General features: G+C 40.6%; 1 protein-coding gene and 1 long non-coding RNA gene across 2 annotated transcripts in view; both read right to left on the bottom strand.

The window, feature by feature from the left end:
* Positions 1-8,615: 8,615 nt before the first annotated feature.
* LOC113489533 lies at positions 8,616-13,152 on the bottom strand. Its single transcript, XR_003400050.1, has 2 exons — positions 10,595-13,152; positions 8,616-10,550 (listed from the first exon to the last, which is right to left on the bottom strand). It is a non-coding gene; the product is annotated as an uncharacterized LOC113489533 (long non-coding RNA).
* Positions 13,153-15,026: 1,874 nt separating this feature from the next.
* Positions 15,027-21,912, bottom strand: part of CAMK4 (calcium/calmodulin dependent protein kinase IV) — a 108,231-nt gene continuing 101,345 nt past the window's right edge. The window contains exons 9-11 of the mRNA XM_026865301.1: positions 21,545-21,671; positions 19,295-19,447; positions 15,027-15,881 (exon numbers count right to left, since the gene is read on the bottom strand). Coding sequence (XP_026721102.1) covers positions 15,717-15,881; positions 19,295-19,447; positions 21,545-21,671 — 445 coding nt within the window. The 3' untranslated portion in view covers positions 15,027-15,716. The remainder of the gene's footprint in view (positions 15,882-19,294; positions 19,448-21,544; positions 21,672-21,912) is intronic.

The following is a 21,912-nucleotide window of genomic DNA, read 5'->3' as shown; positions in this document are numbered from 1 at the left end:
CTGTCAATGGTTCAGGCAAATCAGTGTGTGACAGAATATTGGTGATAAACAGAGGGTGCTGATGCTTGTCAATTAATGCTTGCAAACTTAAAAACATAGACAACAGTTTCTTATCATCGATTTCTTTTACTAATGCCATCTTGAGTCACTGTATGACCTTAACTACATATGCTGAGTCAGTGACCATATTTATTTCCTGTTTTGGGAATGTTTGCAGAGCTAGGATTTCAGTTCTCTGTGTGAAGCTCTCTTGATAACATGTACAAGTATGCCACGTTCCGTCTTGTTTCCTTGCAATGACTGCCTTTCCAGTCTTGCTGGAATGGTCTAAAATAGCTGTTAAGGCTGTGGAAATCGGGGTATGGCTAATTTTTTTGTACGATATTAAGTGGTAAAATTGGTATGTTGGTAATATCCTGTTTGCTGGTAATGTCAAAGATATTTCACCTATATCCACAAAGGCTATCTGAAAGGTAATAGATTGCATAAGCAAATAGTTAAGTTGTTCCTTAGTACAGGGCAGATGTATGATCTGCGGATCAAGTCCTGTCAATGCCTGACATCACTCTTGTCCTTTCTTTACCAGGGTAGCACACTGATCCACAAATGGTGTTATTGTTTCTTCTGGGGTTGCTGGTAAAAAAAAATCCACTCCAAATATAGTAATTCAGGTGATAACTGTCCGATAAGAGCCAAGGGATAAGGGGCAGTATTTAACAGGTACATTTACCTGCTGGCAATCTGCCTGGGATAGTTCAATATGCTCACACACTGTTATTATTTCCCTCCTTGCCTCAGGGGTTATTTGATGTGGAGATGTTAAATCTGGGTCTCCCTTTAGCAAATCAAGAAGATTTTTTAATTGTTGGGTAGCTATACCAAGGTATGTTCGTACACAGTTGATTGTTCCCAACAGCTTCTGGAGGTCATTCAATGTCATGACTTCTGTATTAAGGCATAGCCTTTACAACCTAACAGTACAGTAGGTTAATATATGCCCCAAGTACTTCTAGGGTTCTACTTGTTGTATTTTTTGGGGGGCAATCTGAAGTCCTGACTGAACAAGCCAGTTTTGCAATTGCTGATAGCCCTTCTGTATTACAAGATGAGGGGTTTGTTGTCTAATTGGATCGAGTACTGAGTGAACATAATGCTGATAAATAGTAGGGCTGGTTTTCTTCCCTTGTCTTAATACTTTTCACTGATAACTTTTCATGGGCTGTGCATTATTTATTACAGGTACTGAAAAGGTGTATTTACTCCTATCATTTGGATGTAGTAGAATTGTAAAAAAAAATCCTTAAGATCAATTACAATTAAAAACCAATTCTGATGTATCATAGTCAGGTTTGGCAAACTCGGTTGTAAAGCTCCCATAGGTTCCATTACTTTGTTTACTGCCCTGAGGTCCTGTAGAAGTCTCCACTTTCCATCCTTTTTTGGTATTACAAAAATTGCCATATTCCATGGGATATTAGAGGGTTCAGTATGTCCTGCTTCTAGCTGTTCTTGGACTAAGTGTTGGACATGTTGTAATTTCTCCCCTTTTAGGGGCCACTGATCAACCACACTGGCTTTTGTACTTTTCAAATCAGTTGTAGACAGGGGATCACAATTGTGACCCCTTGCCAAAAGGCTGGGTCTGAATGGTTACATTCCACTGTTAAACAAATCTCTCCCCCATAGGTTCAAGGGACAATCCATTACACACAGCTGTACTCATCCTTTCTGTCCTTCCGGACCCTCCCTAGGCAAGAGCCTCTTACTTTGTTGTGGGGCAGATGTACCACCTATGCCAGTAACCAAGAGTGAGACATTTTTCAATTTCCAATCTAGTCACATCGTGTGATGATAGAAATATCTACTCCTGTGTCTATAAGACCTTCAAAAGTTCTGTCCTGAATTTTTATTGTCAAAATTGGTTTATTTATCTGAATTGCAGTGGCCCATAGAAGATCTTTAACTCCTGTACTACCAAATCCAGCAGTACCCCTCTGAGTTGACGCTGCCTGGGGTACCCAGTATGGCAATATCAGAAGCTGATCTATTTTTGTTCCAGGGGAAAGTAATGAAATCCTGATGTCTGCAACAATACTTTTATCTCACCCTGATAGTCTTCATCGATTACCCTGGGAATTACCCTCAGTCCTTGCATGCACATACCAGACTGACCCAAAGGTAAACTTACCATTCTCGAGGGTAATGGCCAATAGACTCTGGTTGAAGCCAGGTGTGTTACATCTGGCTCTTTAAGAATCAGTTCTGCGGTAGTAAGGAGATCAAGTCCTGCACTGCTGCCTGTTGCTGCTCAGAGCTCGTTAACATCTCGACCTGGCCGTGGAATGCTTGAGGTTGCTCCAAGGAGCCCAGGCATTTGTTGGGGTTCTGGACCTTGCACCCCTCCTCCCACTTCCAAAGGAGGTATGCCATTCTTATCATATTTCGATCGTCATTGATTAGCCCAGTGAGTTCCTTTCCCACACCTGGGACAAGTTTTAGAAGGTGGTGGGTTTTGTTCTTTTCCTTGTTTATAGACTTTTAAAAAGTTTTCCACATGAGAAACAAGTTCCCCTGGGTGCTGGTTGCTGTCATATTTGCACTACCTATAAGGCTGTGGTAAAGAGCTGTGCCTTGTGGCTCTGGGTGCCTACATCTTGGTAAGCTTTCAGATATTCACCAGGCTCCTGGGTTTTTCCTCTGAGTGGTACAAACCTCACCTGACAGTCAACATTAGTGCTGTCATATGCCGGTTGTAATAGTAGAGCTTTGTCTGCTTCAGGGCTATCTACCCGATGAGAGATCGCCACATGTAAATGATCTATAAATTGCCAATATGGCTCTTGATACCCTTGTCAGATGGTTGCAAAGGAACCTGTTTTTCATTCCCCATCAGATACCTATCTCCATGCTATGGAAGCAGATTGGGAGGCCTGGGTGCACAAGCGCTGAGCTTGCTGGGCTTGTACAAGGGAGTCTCTTTACTGCCCTTCGCTGATCAGCATGTCATAGCCTATTGGTATACCGTCAGCCAATTTTTTCATGGATTGCATTGTACAGAGCTCTGAAAACTCAGTTTTCCAGATAGAATACTGGGCTGGCATTGAACTGTTTTTATAAGTGCCAGCCAATCCCATGGAACCAATTGATACCCATGAATGACTGCCTCCAGTATACCTGTTGTAAATGAGTTTTGAAGCCCGTTGTCATTGTTTTTACACAGTTCTTTAAAAAACAGGTATGGCAGGGACTCATGCCACGGCTGCTGATTGGGTTTTAAGATTGCTGGAAACACCACAGGATCTCCATTGCTCAGTGCCTCCTTAAGGCATGTCTCTATCTTAGATTCTTCTCCCTGAATCTCTACCGGGAATGCCTCCACTGGGGAGGTGGAAAATCAAAATGTAGAGATTGTAATTCCTTATCTTTAACCTTTTCATCCTCGCTTGCTTCTGCCAGGTGGTTAAGAGGAATTAGTTCTTTCTCCTGTTGGGATAAGGTACCAACAAGTTCTGGTATTTCTCCTGTCAGTGGGTGTGAAGCCATGTAAATTAATCGCCATGTAAGAATGACAGAGGTCGGCAGTGCACTCCCTAGGTCTTCATTAGTATTAAACTCCTGTCTGATCTTCCACCATAATGCTAAATCAAAAGTTCCATTGATGGGGAACCATTTACAATACTTAAAAATACAGGGCAATAACTCATGTAGTTGGTCATCTGTTACTGAATATTGGGCAGTGTTCGATAACTGCTTTAAAACTTGTATGTAGTGCTTTTGTTGCTTAGAAAACACTGACACCATGATTTACAAGAAAAAGAGAAAGAAAGAAAACCCCCTTATGATTAAAGAGAAAGAAGAAAAACCGTATGCTAGCAGCTTCCCACAGAAAGGTGCTGTCGCCTGGCACCCACCAAATAACTTAAGAAACCAGCAGCTTCCCACAGCCAGGCGCTGCTGTCTGGTAGTGAAAGACAAAAAAAGTGCCTCTTCTATACTTTTGTACACCAGCAGCTTTCCCAGGCTGGGTGCTGCTGGGTGCTGATTTCTGGTACTTATCAGTGGAAAAAATGCTGAGGCCTGGATGCCACTTTCCTCCTTCACATATGAGCACACCGACATCTTCATTTTTTGTAAAGCTCACACAGGGCACCATTTGTCGGTCTCAGTCCAGCAGGGATCGGGGAAACATGCAGAAGAAAGACAAACTCACACTAGTTTGTTGAAGGGGGGGATATTGCCAAGAGCAAATGCTGCCACACTGAGTGCCAGCTCCCACTTTATTCCCACTTATTTACATAGGTTTGATTTTATTTCTACATCCTGCTGACCTTCAGGTTTTATCTGTTTACTGCTCACACACTCACCATGCATTCTGAAGGCAGTGTTCTGGCCTGCTGTTTCTGGTACTCGCAACACAGTGTTCTGAATGCTGCCTCAGTTTCCCACAATCATTCTTCTAACCTCAGGGTCAGTTTACATTTTGCTAACCACCAGTTCTTAATTTCCACACACTTTACTGCACAGAAGGTCTTGCAGAGCTTATCATTATTTACTTTCTACATCCCTCCAGGGTTTTGAAAAATCATCTCCCACAAAGGGGTTTGAAAGGTCTCTGCATTCAAGCAGGCTCCAAACCTAAGGAGTTGTAGGTGGCAGGAATAACAGTCTGTGCCAGTACAAGACTGTGACCAACTGGACACACAGCTATTCTGCAGGCCCATGGCAGTTGTGTCCCATGCCAAACTAAGCAGGAGGGAACACCACTGAGGGTGCTAAATGACAGATATGAAAACAAAAGAGAAACAAAAAATAATCCTTCCAACACCTCTGTCTTTCCAAGGCCTTTGTTCAGGGACCACATACAGCTTTGGTCTACATAGCTTTTGGCTACACAGATCAAGACAGAGTAATCAATTACAGGGAGAAAATCTGTATGCAAGCAAGAGAAGTGAAAGGCCTAGGGTACATGACCTGTGGGGAAGGACTTCATTTGTGCTGCTGAGAGAGGAGGATGCTGAACAAAGAAGAAATTTAATAACCTTTGCATTCATAATAAATGCTTCCAGAAAACAGATCACCATGATAGACAACATGTTAATGGCAACAAAAAGACTCAGAACTTTATAAAATTCTTTGCAGTCATAAAAGTAGCAATACTATCTGGTAGACTGCACAAGTAAATGTCAGTGTCTTCATTGCTGTAAGTCTTTAAAAATAAGTGAGATGAGCATCTATCTTGCATAACCCTCTCTTGGGCACAGGGATAGCCTGGACAACCGTACAAAGGTCTTTCACACAGAATCACAAAATCATTCAGGTTGGAAAAGACTCCTGGGATAATCAAGTCCAACCATCAGCCCTACTCTACAAAGTTCTCCCCTACACCGTATCCCCCAACATCTCATCTAAACGACCCTTAAACACATCCAGGGATGGTGACTCCACCACCTCCCTGGGCAGCCTATTCCACTCTCTGACCACTCTTGCTGTGAAAAACTTTTTCCTAATGTCCAGTCTGAACCTCCCCTGTTGCAGTTTAAAGCCATTCCCTCTTGTTTTTTCGCTAATTACCTGTGAGAGGAGACCAGCACCAACCTCTCTATAATGTCCTTTCAGGTAGCTGTAGAGAGTGATGAGGTCTCCCCTCAGCCTTCTCTTCCTCAGACTAAACAGTCTCAGCTCCTTCAATTGCTCCTCATGGGATTTATTCTCCAGGCCCTTCACCAGCTTCGTTGCCCTCCTCTGCACTCGCTCCAGGTGTGGCCTCACCAGTGCAGAGTACAGGGGGACTATCACCTCCCTACTTCTGCTGGTCACACTATTTCTGACATAAGCCAGGATGCCGTTGGCTTTCTTGGCCACCTTGACACACTGCTGGCTCGTGTTCAGCTGCTTGTCAGTTCAAACCCCCAGATCCTTCTCTCCCAGACAGCTCTCCAGCCACACCTGCCCAAGCCTGTAGCCATGCAGGGGGTTGTTGTGGCCCAAGTGCAGGACCTGGCACTTGGCCTTGTTGAAGCTCATCCCATTAACACTGGCCCACGGATCCAATCTATCCAAGTCTCTCTGTAGACCCTCCCTGTCCTCATGCAGATCGACACTCTCGCTTACCTTGATGTCATCTGTGAACTTACTGATGACACACTCTATGTCCTTATCAAGATCATCAATAAAGATGTTGAACAGAAATGGTCCCAACACCAAGCCCTGAGGAACACCACTTGTGACCAGCCCCCAGCTGGATTTAGCTCCACTGATCACCACTCTCTGGGACCGTCCATCCATCCAGTGCTTGACCCAGCAGACTATTCACTCATCCAGGCCATGGGCAGCCAGTTTTCCTATGAGAATTCTATGGGGAACTGTCAAATGCTTTTTGAAAATCCAGGTAGTCTTTCCAGCCACCTAGTTCCGTATTCCACCACTAAAAACAGATTTAGTTTGTTATTCGACTGCTAAGGTTTTGAGGGAAGAGGAAAAAGAGAAATGCTATGCCAAGTTGGAATTCATTCAAGACTGCTATATAAACAGATAACACCCATCATTAAATCTCCCTAGAATTATGATTATTGTCCTTTATCTCACTCTGAGCATTACCTGTCAGCAAATAATAGATGTAAGCATTTCTACATTTACTACTTTATTAAGCATCAGATCAGTTATGCAAGCCACTTATTAAAAATAGACTTCCCACCATTAAAGTATATTCTCATGGCTTATTAGCATTTCCATGCAAACAGACAAGCAGGTACATTAGTCCCAAATACAATACACTGAAACAATAAAATGTCAAATTTTTCTGCTTAAAATTTCTCTCTGGTTCATTTGCACAGTATCAGAAAAGTTACTACACAAATAGGCTTAGTCTGAAGTAAAAGTGTACAGTTAAACAAGCAGTCTATAAATTTCTATTTAGTTTCTAACATCTTTGCTAGTACAAGCAAACAGTGTTGACAGTACAGGATTTCTTACACAATAAGCAGTAAAAGAAGGAGTCGGGTACATAGGAAATGGAGGTAATTCGAGAAAATCTAACAGATAAATGACATTTTCCACGGTTATTACTAAGAATCCACCTGCCATTTCTCTGGGATCAATGAACTTCTGTAACAGGCTTATAAAATACTTTGTGTTACAGGTCAATAGCACCATTTGTCTGTCTTGGATTCATTAGTACATACCCTAACTATGCAGTCTGCACTCGAATTAACAGAAGCACGTAACTCCCTACTTAACAGTCTGGTCTTTATCCAGCCTTAAAGCCAAGAGCCACCAGGAGCCTCCAAACGAAGGGCAAGCCAGACACAAGCCCTTAATGTGTCACATTTCTCCAGGTTAAAACAAGCTTAAACTGATGAGCACCTTCCTGTGAGTCTGGAGCAGACTGCCACAGTCTGCTTTCCTGCTTCCCAGGCTTGCAAGGGCATGATGGTATTGCACCTTGGGACTAAGAAACTGCTTCCCCCAGGTGAGACAGATTCAGTGACTTTTTCCCTCTTCTCCCACTCCTTTGCAAGCTGGATCAGTCACCTTTGCTGTTCTGAAAGACCATTCTATTTATCTTCGTTTTAGGGAGTAGGGTTCACCTTCCACCTCTCCATCTGTCCTTCTTCCTAAGCACCTAATCACTTCAAAGTTAATTTTCTCACAAGCATAGACCTCTCCTCACTGTGTATTCTGAAAACTCCCTAAACAATCCCAGTTCAAAACCAACATCCCTTGTGGAACAATAGATGAAATTTCTGCTCTTTAGTCAGAAGCATTAGAATGACTTCTCATAAGCATGCAGTATGAACAAGGAAGTTGTTCCTGTTGTGCATAATAGCATGAAGACACAGCTGGGGTTAGTTCTGAGCAGCTAGTAGTTTAATTATTCTTGTCCATTTACTTTCAGTAAAAAATATCTTAGTTTGAAATTACTGTTTCCCTGCAGCCAAGATGGTAAAGATTTGAGCAAAGCAAAAAATGGCACCCATCACTACACTGAGGACAGTAGGTTGGTGGTGGCACCAGCCTGGGAGCCTCTGCAGTGTCCCATGGATCACTTGTCATTCCCAAGGAAGACACTTGTCAGTGAGGACACTGCTGCAGCAGGATTTAGAAAGTTCTTCAAAGATATTTTTTCTAAATATGCATACAGTCCCTTTGCTTGGTTTCATGCAATGTTTCTTGACAAACTGCCATTCACCATTAAAGACTATTCTAGGCCCCACAGCAAGCTGAGTCATATTAATAGTACAAACAAAACAGCTTTGATGGCATATAAATGAGAAGTGGGGTCAGTGGTGAGGTTTTTCCATCTAGAGGAGGCTGGTGCTGGATAAATTTGCATTACTTTCATAGACGTGGCTGAGGGGGATGTCTGGAAAATAACAGAAATCAGGGAGTCTGAAACCTTGGAGGAAACACTTATAGACACTTTTCACTTCATTCCTTGTCCAGACAAAGCTAAGAAGGAGCTCTCTTTGATGCGCTCCGTAGCAAAATCTTCTGGTGTTTTTGCTGTGGGCATTTAATGTTCAGTGGTACTTAGGGTTTTGTGGTGGTGGTTGTGCTCATTCATGTAAAATTAGCATTTTTAAGTAACACAATTGTGCCTTGGGATCTGTTTTTTCCTAGATACCCTGGTTCTTTCAGGTGTCGTAGCTATAATTTCTCATAGTGCAATGCAGCTATTTGGAGCTAACATTTGGAAGGTTTTGTGGTTAATGTCTGTAAAAACTGTGCCTTAATCTGCAAAGATATTCTCACACAGAGAATACCTTTATTACTGTGACTAGGCCAACTGAAATGGGCCTAGTCATTTCGGTTAACTTCAAGTAAATTTTAAGATGGAGCTTAAAAAGCAATGTCTCAGATACATGGCTCTTACAACCACGGGTGTTTGCGCATTACTCTTCATACAGTCTGTCTGATTAGTTAAGTATGGTAATTTGATCAGGTAATTTGATCACTGGACATTTGCAAAACCTACAGCTCCTCTAGCAAAACCTACAGTCCGGCAGGGGGGAGAGAATTCCTTGGGCAGGATTAAAACATTACCTCATCACAACTAATGTGGTGCACAACACTACTGCTTGGACAGGAGTCAGAAAAGATCTTCCCTCGGGTCTGCAGTGTCAAGGAGACATGGATGAATAACTGTTGAATTTGTGCAAATTAGTTTACATTTCCTAGATAAATGAAAAACCATTCTTTTGGAAGGAGTAGCTCAAAAGGATATGGCAGATGATACTGTGGGCTGATATGATAAAGCAGACCCCTACACAGAGTTCTGTGGATGAATAAATACAACTCAGTGGCTACTGAAGCATATTCTCTGGGATAGGGCACATGCCATTTGCAGCTGTAAATCATACCAAATGACTTGCCTCAGCTTTTGAGTTACCAGGATAACTGCCTAAAGTCTATGACACAGTAATTTCAATGAGGAGAGCTATCCCAGATCCACCCAACATGGGGACTGGAATTAGTCTTTTTTATCTTTGATAGACTTTCCCTGTGCTTACCATAAGATTTTGCAGATGCAATGATGGGCTCCACACAGTTTTGTATTATAAAGCAGATCATTATTTACAGTTCCAGACAACAAATGAGACCAAGTGTTATGAAATGACTTTACTGTTTCTTCTGCTAACACTGTAAGTGGCAATGCCGCATAAAATAAAACACTAAATAGATCAACTGGTATTAAGTGAAATGATATTAAGGAGATCATTGGTCATAGCACACATGATATTTTTCAGACTTCCTAAGCCTGATGTATTTCTTTGGATTGACCTAAACCACATCTTGTTCACAGAAGGAAAAAGATGCTGCTGATGAATAAGCTTCCTGGTGCTGAGGAGCAGAAGCTGGCTGTTCCTGTGCTACTTTGTCCTGAACACCTCACCCTGAGCTTTAGCAGCTTGTACAGCCAAAGATGCCATCATTTTCTATTGGGAAACTAACTCAAGGAGCTGAATTCTTTGCTGGTTCTGTCTGGCATTTGTTGACAGCACTGGGCTATTTCTGTCAGGTATAGGCTCTTGAGATAGTGAACAGAAGATGCCAGAAAACAGCATGAGTCTAGGAGGGAAAGGAGAAACATCTCTCCCTGGGTACTAACTGGCAATGACAAATACACCAAGAGTGGTTCACAGAGTAATGTACTTGACCAGTAAAACCCAGACTCTTTTGGGAGCACAAGCAACTCAAAGAGCATGAGTGAAACCATCTGATAGACCCAAGGGCAACAGCAGATTCGTCAGGACAGCGTAGCTGAAACCAGCAAAGTGTCAGATGGCTCTTCTCCACAGACTGGCAGCTGACAGCTCTTCCTGGATGCCCCATGGGGTCCAGGGCCAGGAAAAAGATGAAGCATAAAGGGGAAGAAGCCATTTGGCCATGAATGCATGTTAACACTTGTTCTTGAAACCAGAGTTTCAAATGGAAAAACAGAGAAGATCCCTTTTTTTCAAGCTTTACCCTTTATGTATCATCATACAATGCTCTGGAATGCTGTAATTTCTCAGACAGATGGAAAAAAGTAGCTGATACTATGGGGGAAGCTCTATGCTAATTAATAGGAGTGAACACATGCTGTTTAATATACCTTGGACAGTAAACATCTTCCTGATATTCAAGTTAAGGGTTTGTCAGTTCTCACTCACATGTGCTGTGGATGGAGCATCACTGGGCAGGGGCCTCCGGTGCAGTTTAGGGCAGCTCTAACCCACCACAAAATGCTGTGCTTGTGTTGTCACATGCACAAGGACAAGGGCACTGAAGCACACTTTTCTCAGCTGTGTCTTGGTATGAAGGTGCCAGCGCTAGGGAAAACTCTGTACCACTGTATTTATTAATTTTTCATACCTTGATATCCATTACACTTAATTTAATACAGTGATGATCCATGTAAAAAAGAATGTCAAAAAAGGAATGCTGCAGTTTTGGTTCCATCTGAGTAATGCTGGAAAAGGTCAAAAGACGGCCTAAAAATTACTGCAACTGTTAATGCAGCATGACTTTTATAGACTGTTCAACAGTTCCTGCCTCTCTTTTGTTAAATTTATATATTTGTGTGTTCATGTATATATATTTTCATATATAATTTTGTTGATAAGTTCAGAATTGGACCACTTTGACTATTCCATTCTGTTCCCTCTTCTGTACTATGACTATCCCCACATTATCTCAATGGCTTCCAAAAATGACTAAGTTAATGACTGCATTCCTCTTTTCTGTTCCACTGTGGAGGGCCAGAAGAGTGCAGTGCAATGCAAGTTTTGGCTTTTTTGCTTTTGCTGGATTTTTAGTTATATGCATGTATATTATTTGATCCTTATATAAGAGGATTCACAGTCCAAGGGATGCTTTTCATATTTACACTGACCCTCCACCAATCTTTACCGAATTACTCTGCACAGAACTTTTACCTCCTAGATTTAAAGCACAATTTTGTTTATGTGGAGAATCTAGAGTCTTGTCAGTAAAAGTTTATACATGTTCTGGTACTAAGATCTTTATGCTCCAGATATAACTAGACTGGGTAATTATTTTATTCATATTTTTCTCTTCATTCCTTCTCATTTTGCTTTCTTGTTATTTTGAAATGCAGCTGATGGTTTTTGTTCAGTGCAACATCATATTGTGTGGGGTTCCCCAAGGAAGGTAAATTTCTTTATACAAAATCAGAATTAACTCTCACTATTATGGTTCTATGTTCTAAATTAAACTACTCCAAAAGAGAGGAAAGGACATTTTTTGAGCTATTATTATTCTATAAAGTAACTTTAAGAATGTTCTTAGTTGTCTCTTTGTTTACCTTTGGGATCTTTAGGACTTGCTGATATCACTGCCATTGTGCTCTGTCACCTTGTTTGCTCAGTCTCATTCCTGCTTTTCTACCATATAATTTTTGTTACCTGAATGCCATGCCTACATAAGCTATACACTTGTAACCTGAACAGCAACAAGGTAGACTCAGCCACACAAAACTTGGCTTTTTCACCAGGAGAAAAACACGGCCTCTGAAACAAGCCAGGTGTCAAGGCACTGCGCTCAGACTTGTGAGAGTCTGTTACTTTGTAAGCAGGCAATATGCAGGACACGGTGCAATGATCTGCTGGGAGTCATCCACCCTACACTTTCATATGCCACTTTCAAAAAAATCCCTGAGAACTGCACTGCAGGTCTTCGTGTAACAGCATGCCCTGACGTGTGCAGGAGCTGAGGGACAGTTGCCAATTGTTACTTGGAAATGGGTGTTTATTCTCCAGCATCCTGCATCTGCTGCTTAGCCAATACAGCTATCCATCTGCTGTGATGGACACTGACAACTCCTAGCAGCTTCTCTTTCCCTGCTGCTGGGCTGCAGAAAAATGCAGTGTTGTCCTCACTTCCCCCACAGCTGCCAGGTGTATCTGTGTTTCACTCACAGTGTGAATTGTAGAAGAATCTTTATTTGGCAATTGCCATGGCCCACCCACCAGTGAGCCACAGCCTTCTCCAGCCTAGGACTCCCTACTGGTTTGATTCCATTCCAAAAACTTTTTGGTTACTGCTTTATCCTGCTACAGCACCACATGGCTTTTCAGAGTGCTTTTCTTTATTCACCAAGGCTTGTGGTCCTTGCAAAAGGAATGCTGGGCAGTTTTTGTCACTCCTCCCCACATGCCTGACAGCCTGCTTATTCATGGGGACAGAGCCCTTAGTAAACTCTTCTGAAGCACATGCTGTATCACAAACTTTTGCCTTTGATTCTCTTTTGCATTCAAAAGTTTGGTTATACAGTGTGCCTGTGTCTTTACAGCATGCTTGCACAATGTAAAGTGCAAACTTCAGTTAACAAACCAGCACTGGGCTTATACAGTGTAATCTATTGTGTCATCCTCAAAATCTCAAAGCAAAATTGGTTGAAATGACAGAAAATCTGTTCTCCTTCAGAATGAATATTTGTGAACTTGTAAAAATCCCTGTTACTGTGCAAAGGCAGGACATTGTTAGCCAGTCCATCAGATCCTCAGCCTAGTTCTCAAATATTAGACTTTAACTGGCTAATACTACAATCTGCCTCTAAAGGAAAAGTTTTCCTAAATTCAAATACTTTAAAAGGATGGCAAGGTTCCCCCTTTTGTACTTGAAGGACTTTTCTAATATGTTGAACATTTAAAAAACTTAAAACTTAGGATTTCAACAGAGAAGAGCATCAGTAATTTACAACCACAGATGTGGAACTGGTCCACCTCCAGTAGTTTTCAGGTGTGTTCCTATTTTTCAGCCACAGTAAGACACTGGTGTTGCACTCCCAAGTCTGAATGATGGCAGACGCTACCAGGACATGATTTTTCAAAGACCATGCATGCAAAGCTCCTTCCTTCAGTTACAGACATACAGCCTAGTGCTGCTCTTCTTTCTGTACTCTCATACATAAGGTAGGCATACTACTTTACTGAGACACGTTGCTAATTCATTCAGCACAGACAGCCTAATTGTTTCATATTAAGTATAATAAAAGAAAACTAAGCAAAACCGATGACGCCCCAGAGCCTTTATGCACAAGACTGAGCTGCCTCTGAGATCATACTGTCACAAAGATGTCTCCAGTTGCATGGCATCAGTTCATATTTATCATATGCTGTGGTATAATTTAGCAAAGAATAAGAATCAGCTGGTACTACTTTTCAGCTCTACAAACGATGCCTTAGATGAAGATATTGCTGCCCAAGGACTCATAGATGTGCAATGGCTGTGCAGCTGGCTCCACTTCTGCTGATTAGAAGCAACTATCCCAAATAAAGAGGAACCATTACAGAAATCCAACCTCTCACCTAAAACCTCCCCGCCAACTGAATTCAGATGGCTTTATCACAGTAACAGGGGGAGGAGACCTGTGGCTGAGAAATGCACTGGTCCTGCAGTCACCTTGCAGGAGATAAGAAAGACAGTAAGAAGTGAGACAGGTGGATGTACTTAGCGCCTTCTCCAAAGTGATTAGTCTTACTGTAATTGTTTTCAAGGGAAAATCTGCTAAAGTGTAAATCCACTCAGAGTGGGAAAAGGATGGATACATGTTCTTTAAATTTCAAAGATTCATAAGAAATGGATAAAAAAATCTTAAGTACAATACATTCATTAGCATGCATTCTCACCTAGTAAAGACAGTATCTTTAATCTTCCCTTTTATATTAATCTAGATTAATTTTATTTATCAAATCTACCACATGAATGACATTGTAGTACCCTTTAATTTAATCAGGAAATATAGCTACTGAATATTTTATTAATGACTTTTTTTTTTTTCTTCCAGTAACTGATATATTTTTTCAAGGCAAGTTGTGCAAGGCCTAACTTAACATAAAAACAATTAAAGCAAAAGAAGAATGCTGAGTGTATCAGATGTTAGTTAACTACCAGTGTTAAAAAGTTTAACAAACACAAATGACATTGTATATCAGATTCTTGTTGCTATTTCTGTAATATATCATTAACATTATGAAATTCCTGTGCTATCAAACTGATAACAAACAAATGTAAACAGTCATACACTCTAATGCATGTTAGTTTTTTAATTCCTATTGATTATGTTCAACAAAAAAATCAAGATAGCTGAAGAGCCTGACCCTAATTTTGCAAACTAATCCATGCACACAGCTTTTAACATAAGACACAAGAGCTCTGGGTGGATGCAAGATCTGTATTGGTGGATCACTTTACAGGAAGGGCCCTTTGTTAGGAAAAACTGGACTAATTATGCTGACAAGTGGAAACTGGTTACTCATGACGTTTAACTATCTAGGAAGCAACTAGATTATACTACTTGCTCCCAGAACTTGTGTAGGAGTGTTTCCCCAGAGTAAAATCATTAAACTGTGGAATAGCTTTCTTCAAGCATTTATTGTACAAGTTGTATAATTGCAGATTATTCCCTTAGGCCCTATAAAAACATCTTCTAGTTGCACAGTTTAGAAATTAGTGAGTAAATATAATGGTATTTCAAAAATCTGAATGTACTTTAATCTTCATTTATTCTATTGCTTTGTTTAGCTAACCCTTTACTAGACAATGAATTGGTGGAAATCTGAGTCATTTTGGTTGTCATTAAAATACTGTATATAAACAGGAAAAGTCAGAATAAGGCATTCTCAACACAAGCTTGAGGAACATACATTTTCATGCCCCATGGAACTAACAATTCAATTTCTTCCCAGAAGTAGTGGAATGTTTTTTGCATATAAATCCCCAAATACTTTTTGAATTTTACAGATAAAAAGCATTATTTCATACATCAGTTTTAAAAGCATCGGCTTGATATTTCCTTCCAATTTGTCTGCTGCAGGACTATGAATCTGGAAGGAAGCAGTTCAAAGAAACTCATGACCTACAGAAGACACTTACTTACATAAAACCAAATTAAATAGTATTTTTTTTCAAATGCCATCTAGAAACACTGGATAGATGTATATGAAGTATACACATTATGGTAGGTAGTTATTAATCCCCATGTTTTCACCTGCCATTATTACTGCAAATAACAGTTTCCATGACATGCCTTATGGAACAGTTTACTATTTTCATAAGCAGTCACATGCATTGAAGGTAGGATCACCAACCAGTGCATTTGGCACCCCAAAGCAGAACCAGAGAGGCCAAGCTTACAAATCTCTCTTGCTGAATGACAATTTAGCTGGTGTATGAAATGACAGATCTCAGCTGAAACGAAGAAGCACATTGACCTAGGACATTTCTTCTGGAGCTGCTTCTGCTTCCTGAGTGGGTTTCCCTTCAGGTTTGCTGTCATGGATGGGAGACGGGTTACGGCTGGGCTTGTTGCTGTCATGTGTGCTGTGACCGCTGGCACTGCCAAGGCGAGTTGATGCCACCACAGCTTTTACTGCAGCCTGAGAAAGAGAGGATCAAGCAAACATTCCTTCAAGGACAAGGTCTGCCAGCATTGCAGCCTTTCCATCATCCCATTAGGAACGTAACAGCATTAAGTCTTCATGGTATGTCACATTCAGATACCGGCCAGGGCCTGGACAGATTTAGAAGGCCACCATAAATACTGGATTGAGGTTTAAAACTGCTGCTTTCACAAGGTTACAAGTTGGCCAACATTAACAGAATTTTTTTTTGTTTCAGCTGAACGTGTTGCATTTCTTTTTAGAAACTACTTCAGATCTCCTGTGTTGGATGGCAAAAAGAAAGTTATTTTCTGCAATAATAATAACAACAGTATTATCACTAATTGTATTCCATTAAAAAGTCACAAAGGAAAACAATATTTATCACTATTGCACTATTGCATATGCTAAGCACAATGGTGCAAAGCATATGGGCAGCCTCCTATGTATACATATCAATACACATTGGTGATAGGCTCTCAGATCACATAAATGTCACAAAATGAAGACATGTATTAAGACAGTTACCCTAGCCCTTGCCTTGAAGAGTTTTATTGCCTGAAAAAACAAACATACAGAGGTGAGGAAAAGAAATACTAATCTCTGTGTATGAGAACTCCAGCTATTTTTGATTTGGTTAGCTTTTTGCTTAGACATCACAGATATGCTTCTGCAGGAAAGGATGAGGAGTAAAGCAAGTTTTGTGGATGGTTTGGAGAGGTAACCATGCAAAAAAAACCAAAAAAAACCCCAAACCAACCCCAAAACAGAAAAGAAAAAGAGGATGTGAATGAAAAAACAGACTGTATAAACTTTGGCAAGAAAGAAGAACCAGCTAATATAGAATATAAAGTCAAAGTACAAGGTATGAGCTAATAAAAGTGACAATAATTTTGAAAATGAGAGTCTAGACCTCTTAAAGGAAAATCACAGACATCCACATTAGTGGTGAGGGTATGTGGACAACGGATTACAAACAGAACAGGCCACTCAATGGTATTATAATGTATAATGATACTTTAAATGTAATTGTCCTAGTTTTGGCCAGGATAGAGTTAACTCTCCTTGGGCTGAGAGGGAGTACAGCTGGAGGGCCAGGTCCCAATTGACCACTGGAGTATTCCATGTCATGTGATGACATGCTCAGTGTATAGGCAGGTGAGTGCTCTCCCAGCAAGTTTTTTTTGTTTGCGCTTTCCAGATTGGTGTGGCAGGATTCTCTGGTGCAGTTGAATCGTTACTGGGGATGGGCTCTGTGCCAGTTGCAGCTTGGTGAGTCACTGCTGCCTTTTAGCCGTTTTGGAGTACTATTGTTACTGTTGTTTTTGGTAGTATTACTGAATTTTTTTTTATTCAACCTACAAATTTATTTTGTCTCTCCCCTATTTGACCGTGCTGTGTGTGTGTGTGTGTGTGTGTGTGTGTGTAGGGATGGTATCTGTGTGTGTGTGTGTGTGTGTGTGTGTGTGTGTGAAGTAAACAACTGGCCACATGGCAATTTGCTACTGGCTGAGTTCAAACCACAACAGTAATTTACTCTCACTAGCCATGTGAATGTTTATGAAACAAATTCAACACAATCTATGAATAACCAGATCATGACTGGGAGCTCTAGAGTTATTCTACAAAAATATGTCTTTACAAAAAGAAAGCCTGCTACTGAACTTGCATGTTCAAGGGCTGGGAAAGAGAGGATAATTTTATATTATTCTTACTAACAAAACAACAACTGGAGCATGTATTCACCACCTGTTTTTCTGCTTTGTTCTTGTATTTTGGACCAGAAGTCATTGTCTAAAAATTTATGGTTCATTTCATACATATATATGTGTAAAACTATTAACTCTACAAGAAGTGCTAACTCTAGTTAATTCTCTTATCAACTGGAGATTTGGTCATTTAATCTTTAACAGAGAAGCAGTGAAGAAATAAACTTATAAAAAGCAACAGTTTTTAAACACAGAAGTATAAATTGGTTGACTATAGGGATCTAAATAAATTGGGCTTCAAAAGAATCTTGTTGGTGATCAAAGGTGTAAAAATATAATGAGAATCAAAACCAAAACATGCAAAAAGGGCATGTGTTTCCCTTGGCAGGGAATGTAACAGCTCACTCAGAAATAAAAGAAAAATATGATTCTGCTCATGTTCTGAAATAATTTTGATATACCAGTATTGCATGGCATCTTCAGTGAATCCACAGCAATCATGCTGTAAGGCTACAGAAATTTTTCTGAAAGCAACAATGTTAATAGACAGGTTTAGTCAGTTCTGCATGGGCAAAGAGTCACTGTGAATTATACCAACAGTGTTTTAGACCATAGTAAATGACAAAATTTTCTTCTTTGCCCTGTGGAGTTTCTCTGTCTGTTCCCTACTACTACTGAAAAAAATGAGTAAAAACAAAGTTAAAAGTCATTGCTTGTGAATTTGGTTTTGCAAGGGGCTTGTAAAGCTCTCAGACAACATGCTTACTCTTATTCCCCAGGGTTACAAGGGCAGCTTCACTGTAGCTGTTGGTCATAATTTCTGTGCTGAAGTATCCCTGGAAGTCTCTCCCAAGAAGACAGAAATCTTTAACAACTGAAGAAGGGATTAAGGGAGAAGAAAGTTTCCCGATGTTAGTTACATCAATTAGATGCCCAACTGCCTGCTGTTTGCACCTAAAAATGTTTCCCTGCTTCTTAGATATGTAGATATGTAGACTTAGATGGTAAAGTAGCATACTGGTGACTCAAAACCTAATGTTATTTTCAGCACAGGTCCCACCTGCACTCCTGCCTTGCAGTGCTTAATTTCCAGATAAAGAATGCTATTGCACATTTGGTCTCAATTTGCTCATGTTTGCACATTTGGATATGCATGTTTTAGGTCTGTAAATCTCAACCCACACATTCTATGGACCTACACATCTGAAATGCTGACTCTGGGTCATACAGAAGGATGGCTTAAGATCCTGCTTTGTGTTGATAGGTATAGAACCTGAGGATGGCTTACAGCTCAGAATATGCTACAGTTGATTAAATATCTTCCAGATTTATAGATGCTCATGAAGAAACTACTCAGAATTTTGTTCTTTCTGGTCAGTACTCTAAGGATGCGCAAGACATGGGACAGACAGATGGGCAGAAGGAAGAAGGAAAGGTAAGGGATTTGCAAAAGTTGTGTACATACTCAGCAGTTTCATCTGTGTAGATAGTTTTCAATCAACCTCACACATTTTTATTTGTTTAGCTGCAGACATTGACTAAATCAGCTTCAACTTTTTCATCTTCAACAGTCCTCTTAAATAAAAAATCTTCCATATCACCATGGAATGTTGTCTTGAAAACTGTGCAAGGTTTCTGTAAGGATACTAATTTAATTACATGCTTTCATAGCCAAAACAGAGACTATGTCCAGAGACTTGCCTTAAGTTTACGCCGGGCATTGAATTCTTGAAGTTTCTTTTGTGCATTGTCCATATGTGCAAAGTTTGCTGCCTTCCCTGTGACCCATGGGTGCTGCAAAGCTTGTAGAGTGGTGAGGCGTTTCTTGGGGTCTAAAACTATCAACTTTTTAACCTGCATCGCAAGGAAGAAATACAGAAGACTGTTAACCTTATTCTTCATTTACATTTACTGAGCTTTGCATTCTGGAGCTTGGTTTGGGAAGCATCTTAGTGAAACTCATTCTAAGAAACCAACAAGAATTTGCATTCAGGACTTTGCATGTATTTTGTTTCTGTCATTTCCCGGTCCTCTGTGAATAACATCTGAATAAGACAGCCACTGAGGGGGGAGGAGAAGAGAAAAAGAATCAACTGGTTACCAACATTTGTAAGGGTATGTACCGATGCAGCAGGCCTGTACCTGTCATAGGCTGTTGTATGTTTGAATTCTCACACAAACCCTGAAAGATTCTCAAAATACCCCCAGCCAGGCAGTTCTCTTAGCAGTATCCCCATTTTTGAATTTGAACTGGATTAGGAAGTTTAAATTCTAGTGTATGGAACTCATGAAGACTTGTACCATGCTGTCACTGCCAGGTACATCACAAATTAAATGTTTCTTTCAGTCACCATAAAACATCATGCACACATGAACTGAAAAGTACTGTACAAGTATTTCTCTTAGTCCACTCTGAAATTAATGCTGTTTATGCTATGTTATTGAGACCAGTAAAACTGCACCTCTCCAAACATAACAGCTGGACATTGTAGGCACTGTAGACGTACCCCTGGGAGTCAAGGTGGTACAAACTGCTGGGTACAAAGTATGTCCAGTCAAGCTGCCTTTCATGGGTTTTGCTGTATGTCTGGACAAGTGGTGTTTTTAAAAAAAGAAGGGTGAGGATGGAGTAAAGAAGTACACAGACAGTACTCAGCAGAGCCATACTTACACAAGTCTCCTGACTGCACACCCTCTTGGAGCAGACTGCAAGTGACAGCACAGGGCTTAACTGTGTGCCCAAGTGTGAGGGGAGGAGATGCTTTAGGGCTGAGATTTCCCTAGAAAGAGCTGTTAAAGAAAGATGGTGCCCTGAAGTGTGTGCGGAAGAACAGGCATCATGATGAATACCTGCTGTGTGTCCACAGAAGAAGTCAAGTTAAGCAAATCACTTCAACTGAACACCCCAGAACTGTCCACTGCATGGATTTTGAGAATCATGGGCTTCATCCTTATCTACACTTCCTATACAGTATTCAAACTGGAAATGCTGAGCTTTACTGTAGCAAAATGGTAGGGACCAATTTGGACCAAAGCTCTCTGTTTACAATAAACAAGCAGCTTTGCAGCAGGCTGCTGTTTATCTTGGTTTTGTTGACACAAGGCAGTAAATGGTGTTTTAAAAAAACTTCACATCTAATACAACAAAAAGTACTTTGAACATCTACAATCCTTCCATTTGAGGTATTCTACTTTACAAACACCAGTTATGAAGTACTTTATGGCACAGTTTGTATAAGAAGTATGAAACTGAGTATTTGTGTCTTCAGTGCTAATGAAATAACTGAATTTGCAAGTTACCTTGTCTAAAAATCAAACTCACGCACACCTATCTTTGCAGATCAGTATCTCCTGGATCCAATTTATTTTATCCATTAACAAAAGAATACAGTGCAGAGAGCAAGCCAGGCCTTACATTTTGCTAACGGACCATATTTAAAAGTAATGGGTCTTTCCTCATCTGCTGAGAAAAAGCTTAAATGGACAGAAAAAGGCTGTCAGCAAAAGCCAGGGTGGAGGGCTGGGGGAGCTTCATTTCCTTTTTATATTCTTCCTCCAAAGTTCGGACTTGAAAACTGCACAAAATATAGAGCTTGTTTTTATGTTCCCCTGAAGGTAGCTGCCTTGCAGACTAACAAAAACCTCAGAGCTAGTATGAAGGGCAGTCATACATGAACATGGTGACAGCTGCCAACAATCAGTAGCTTAGTTCACAGAAGGACCTGAACGTCCATGGTTTTGAGTGCAAAATTACAGCACTGCATTAACAGGGGATATTTAACAGCACCATAATATACCAGAGATCAGAAGAAGAAAAGCAAGGAGCCATATGACCAATTAATTAATCAATTCTCCTGCCCCCACCCCAAAATGGACTCTTTCTCAGTGGAAGTGATACTAGCCAAATGTGTATCAGCAAAGATATTCCAGTCTCAGTTTTGGTTTACTTACTAAATCCTTGGCATTCAGAGAAACATCATCCCACCAGGGGGACACAAAGTCATATTCACAGTTCAGGATTCTCTTAAACATGTACTGATCTCCCCTTTCATCATAAAATGGTTCAAAGCCACAAAGTCTGCAAGGATAAAAAAGAAATAAATCTATCAAGATTAATTAGACTTGGGTTAGAAAGAATTCCTGCTGCTATCTTTCCCTACTTCATGTCCTGTAGACCACTTCAGGAAACCAGACCTGAACGTACTTACAAACTCCTAATTATACAGAGCAGTGGCCATAAGCATTTATAAGCACTGGGAAAGGTTGATCAAATCGTAATTTTTCCATTTTCACATGTCTGTAACTGGAACTACTAATGC

The sequence above is a fragment of the Athene cunicularia genome (assembly GCF_003259725.1).
Source record: "Athene cunicularia isolate RWA chromosome Z unlocalized genomic scaffold, athCun1 chrZ_part1, whole genome shotgun sequence".
In the NCBI taxonomy this organism is placed as follows: Eukaryota; Metazoa; Chordata; class Aves; order Strigiformes; family Strigidae; genus Athene; species Athene cunicularia.
Note: the sequence above shows the minus strand (reverse complement) of the source record. Positions and strands in the feature narration are given on the sequence as shown.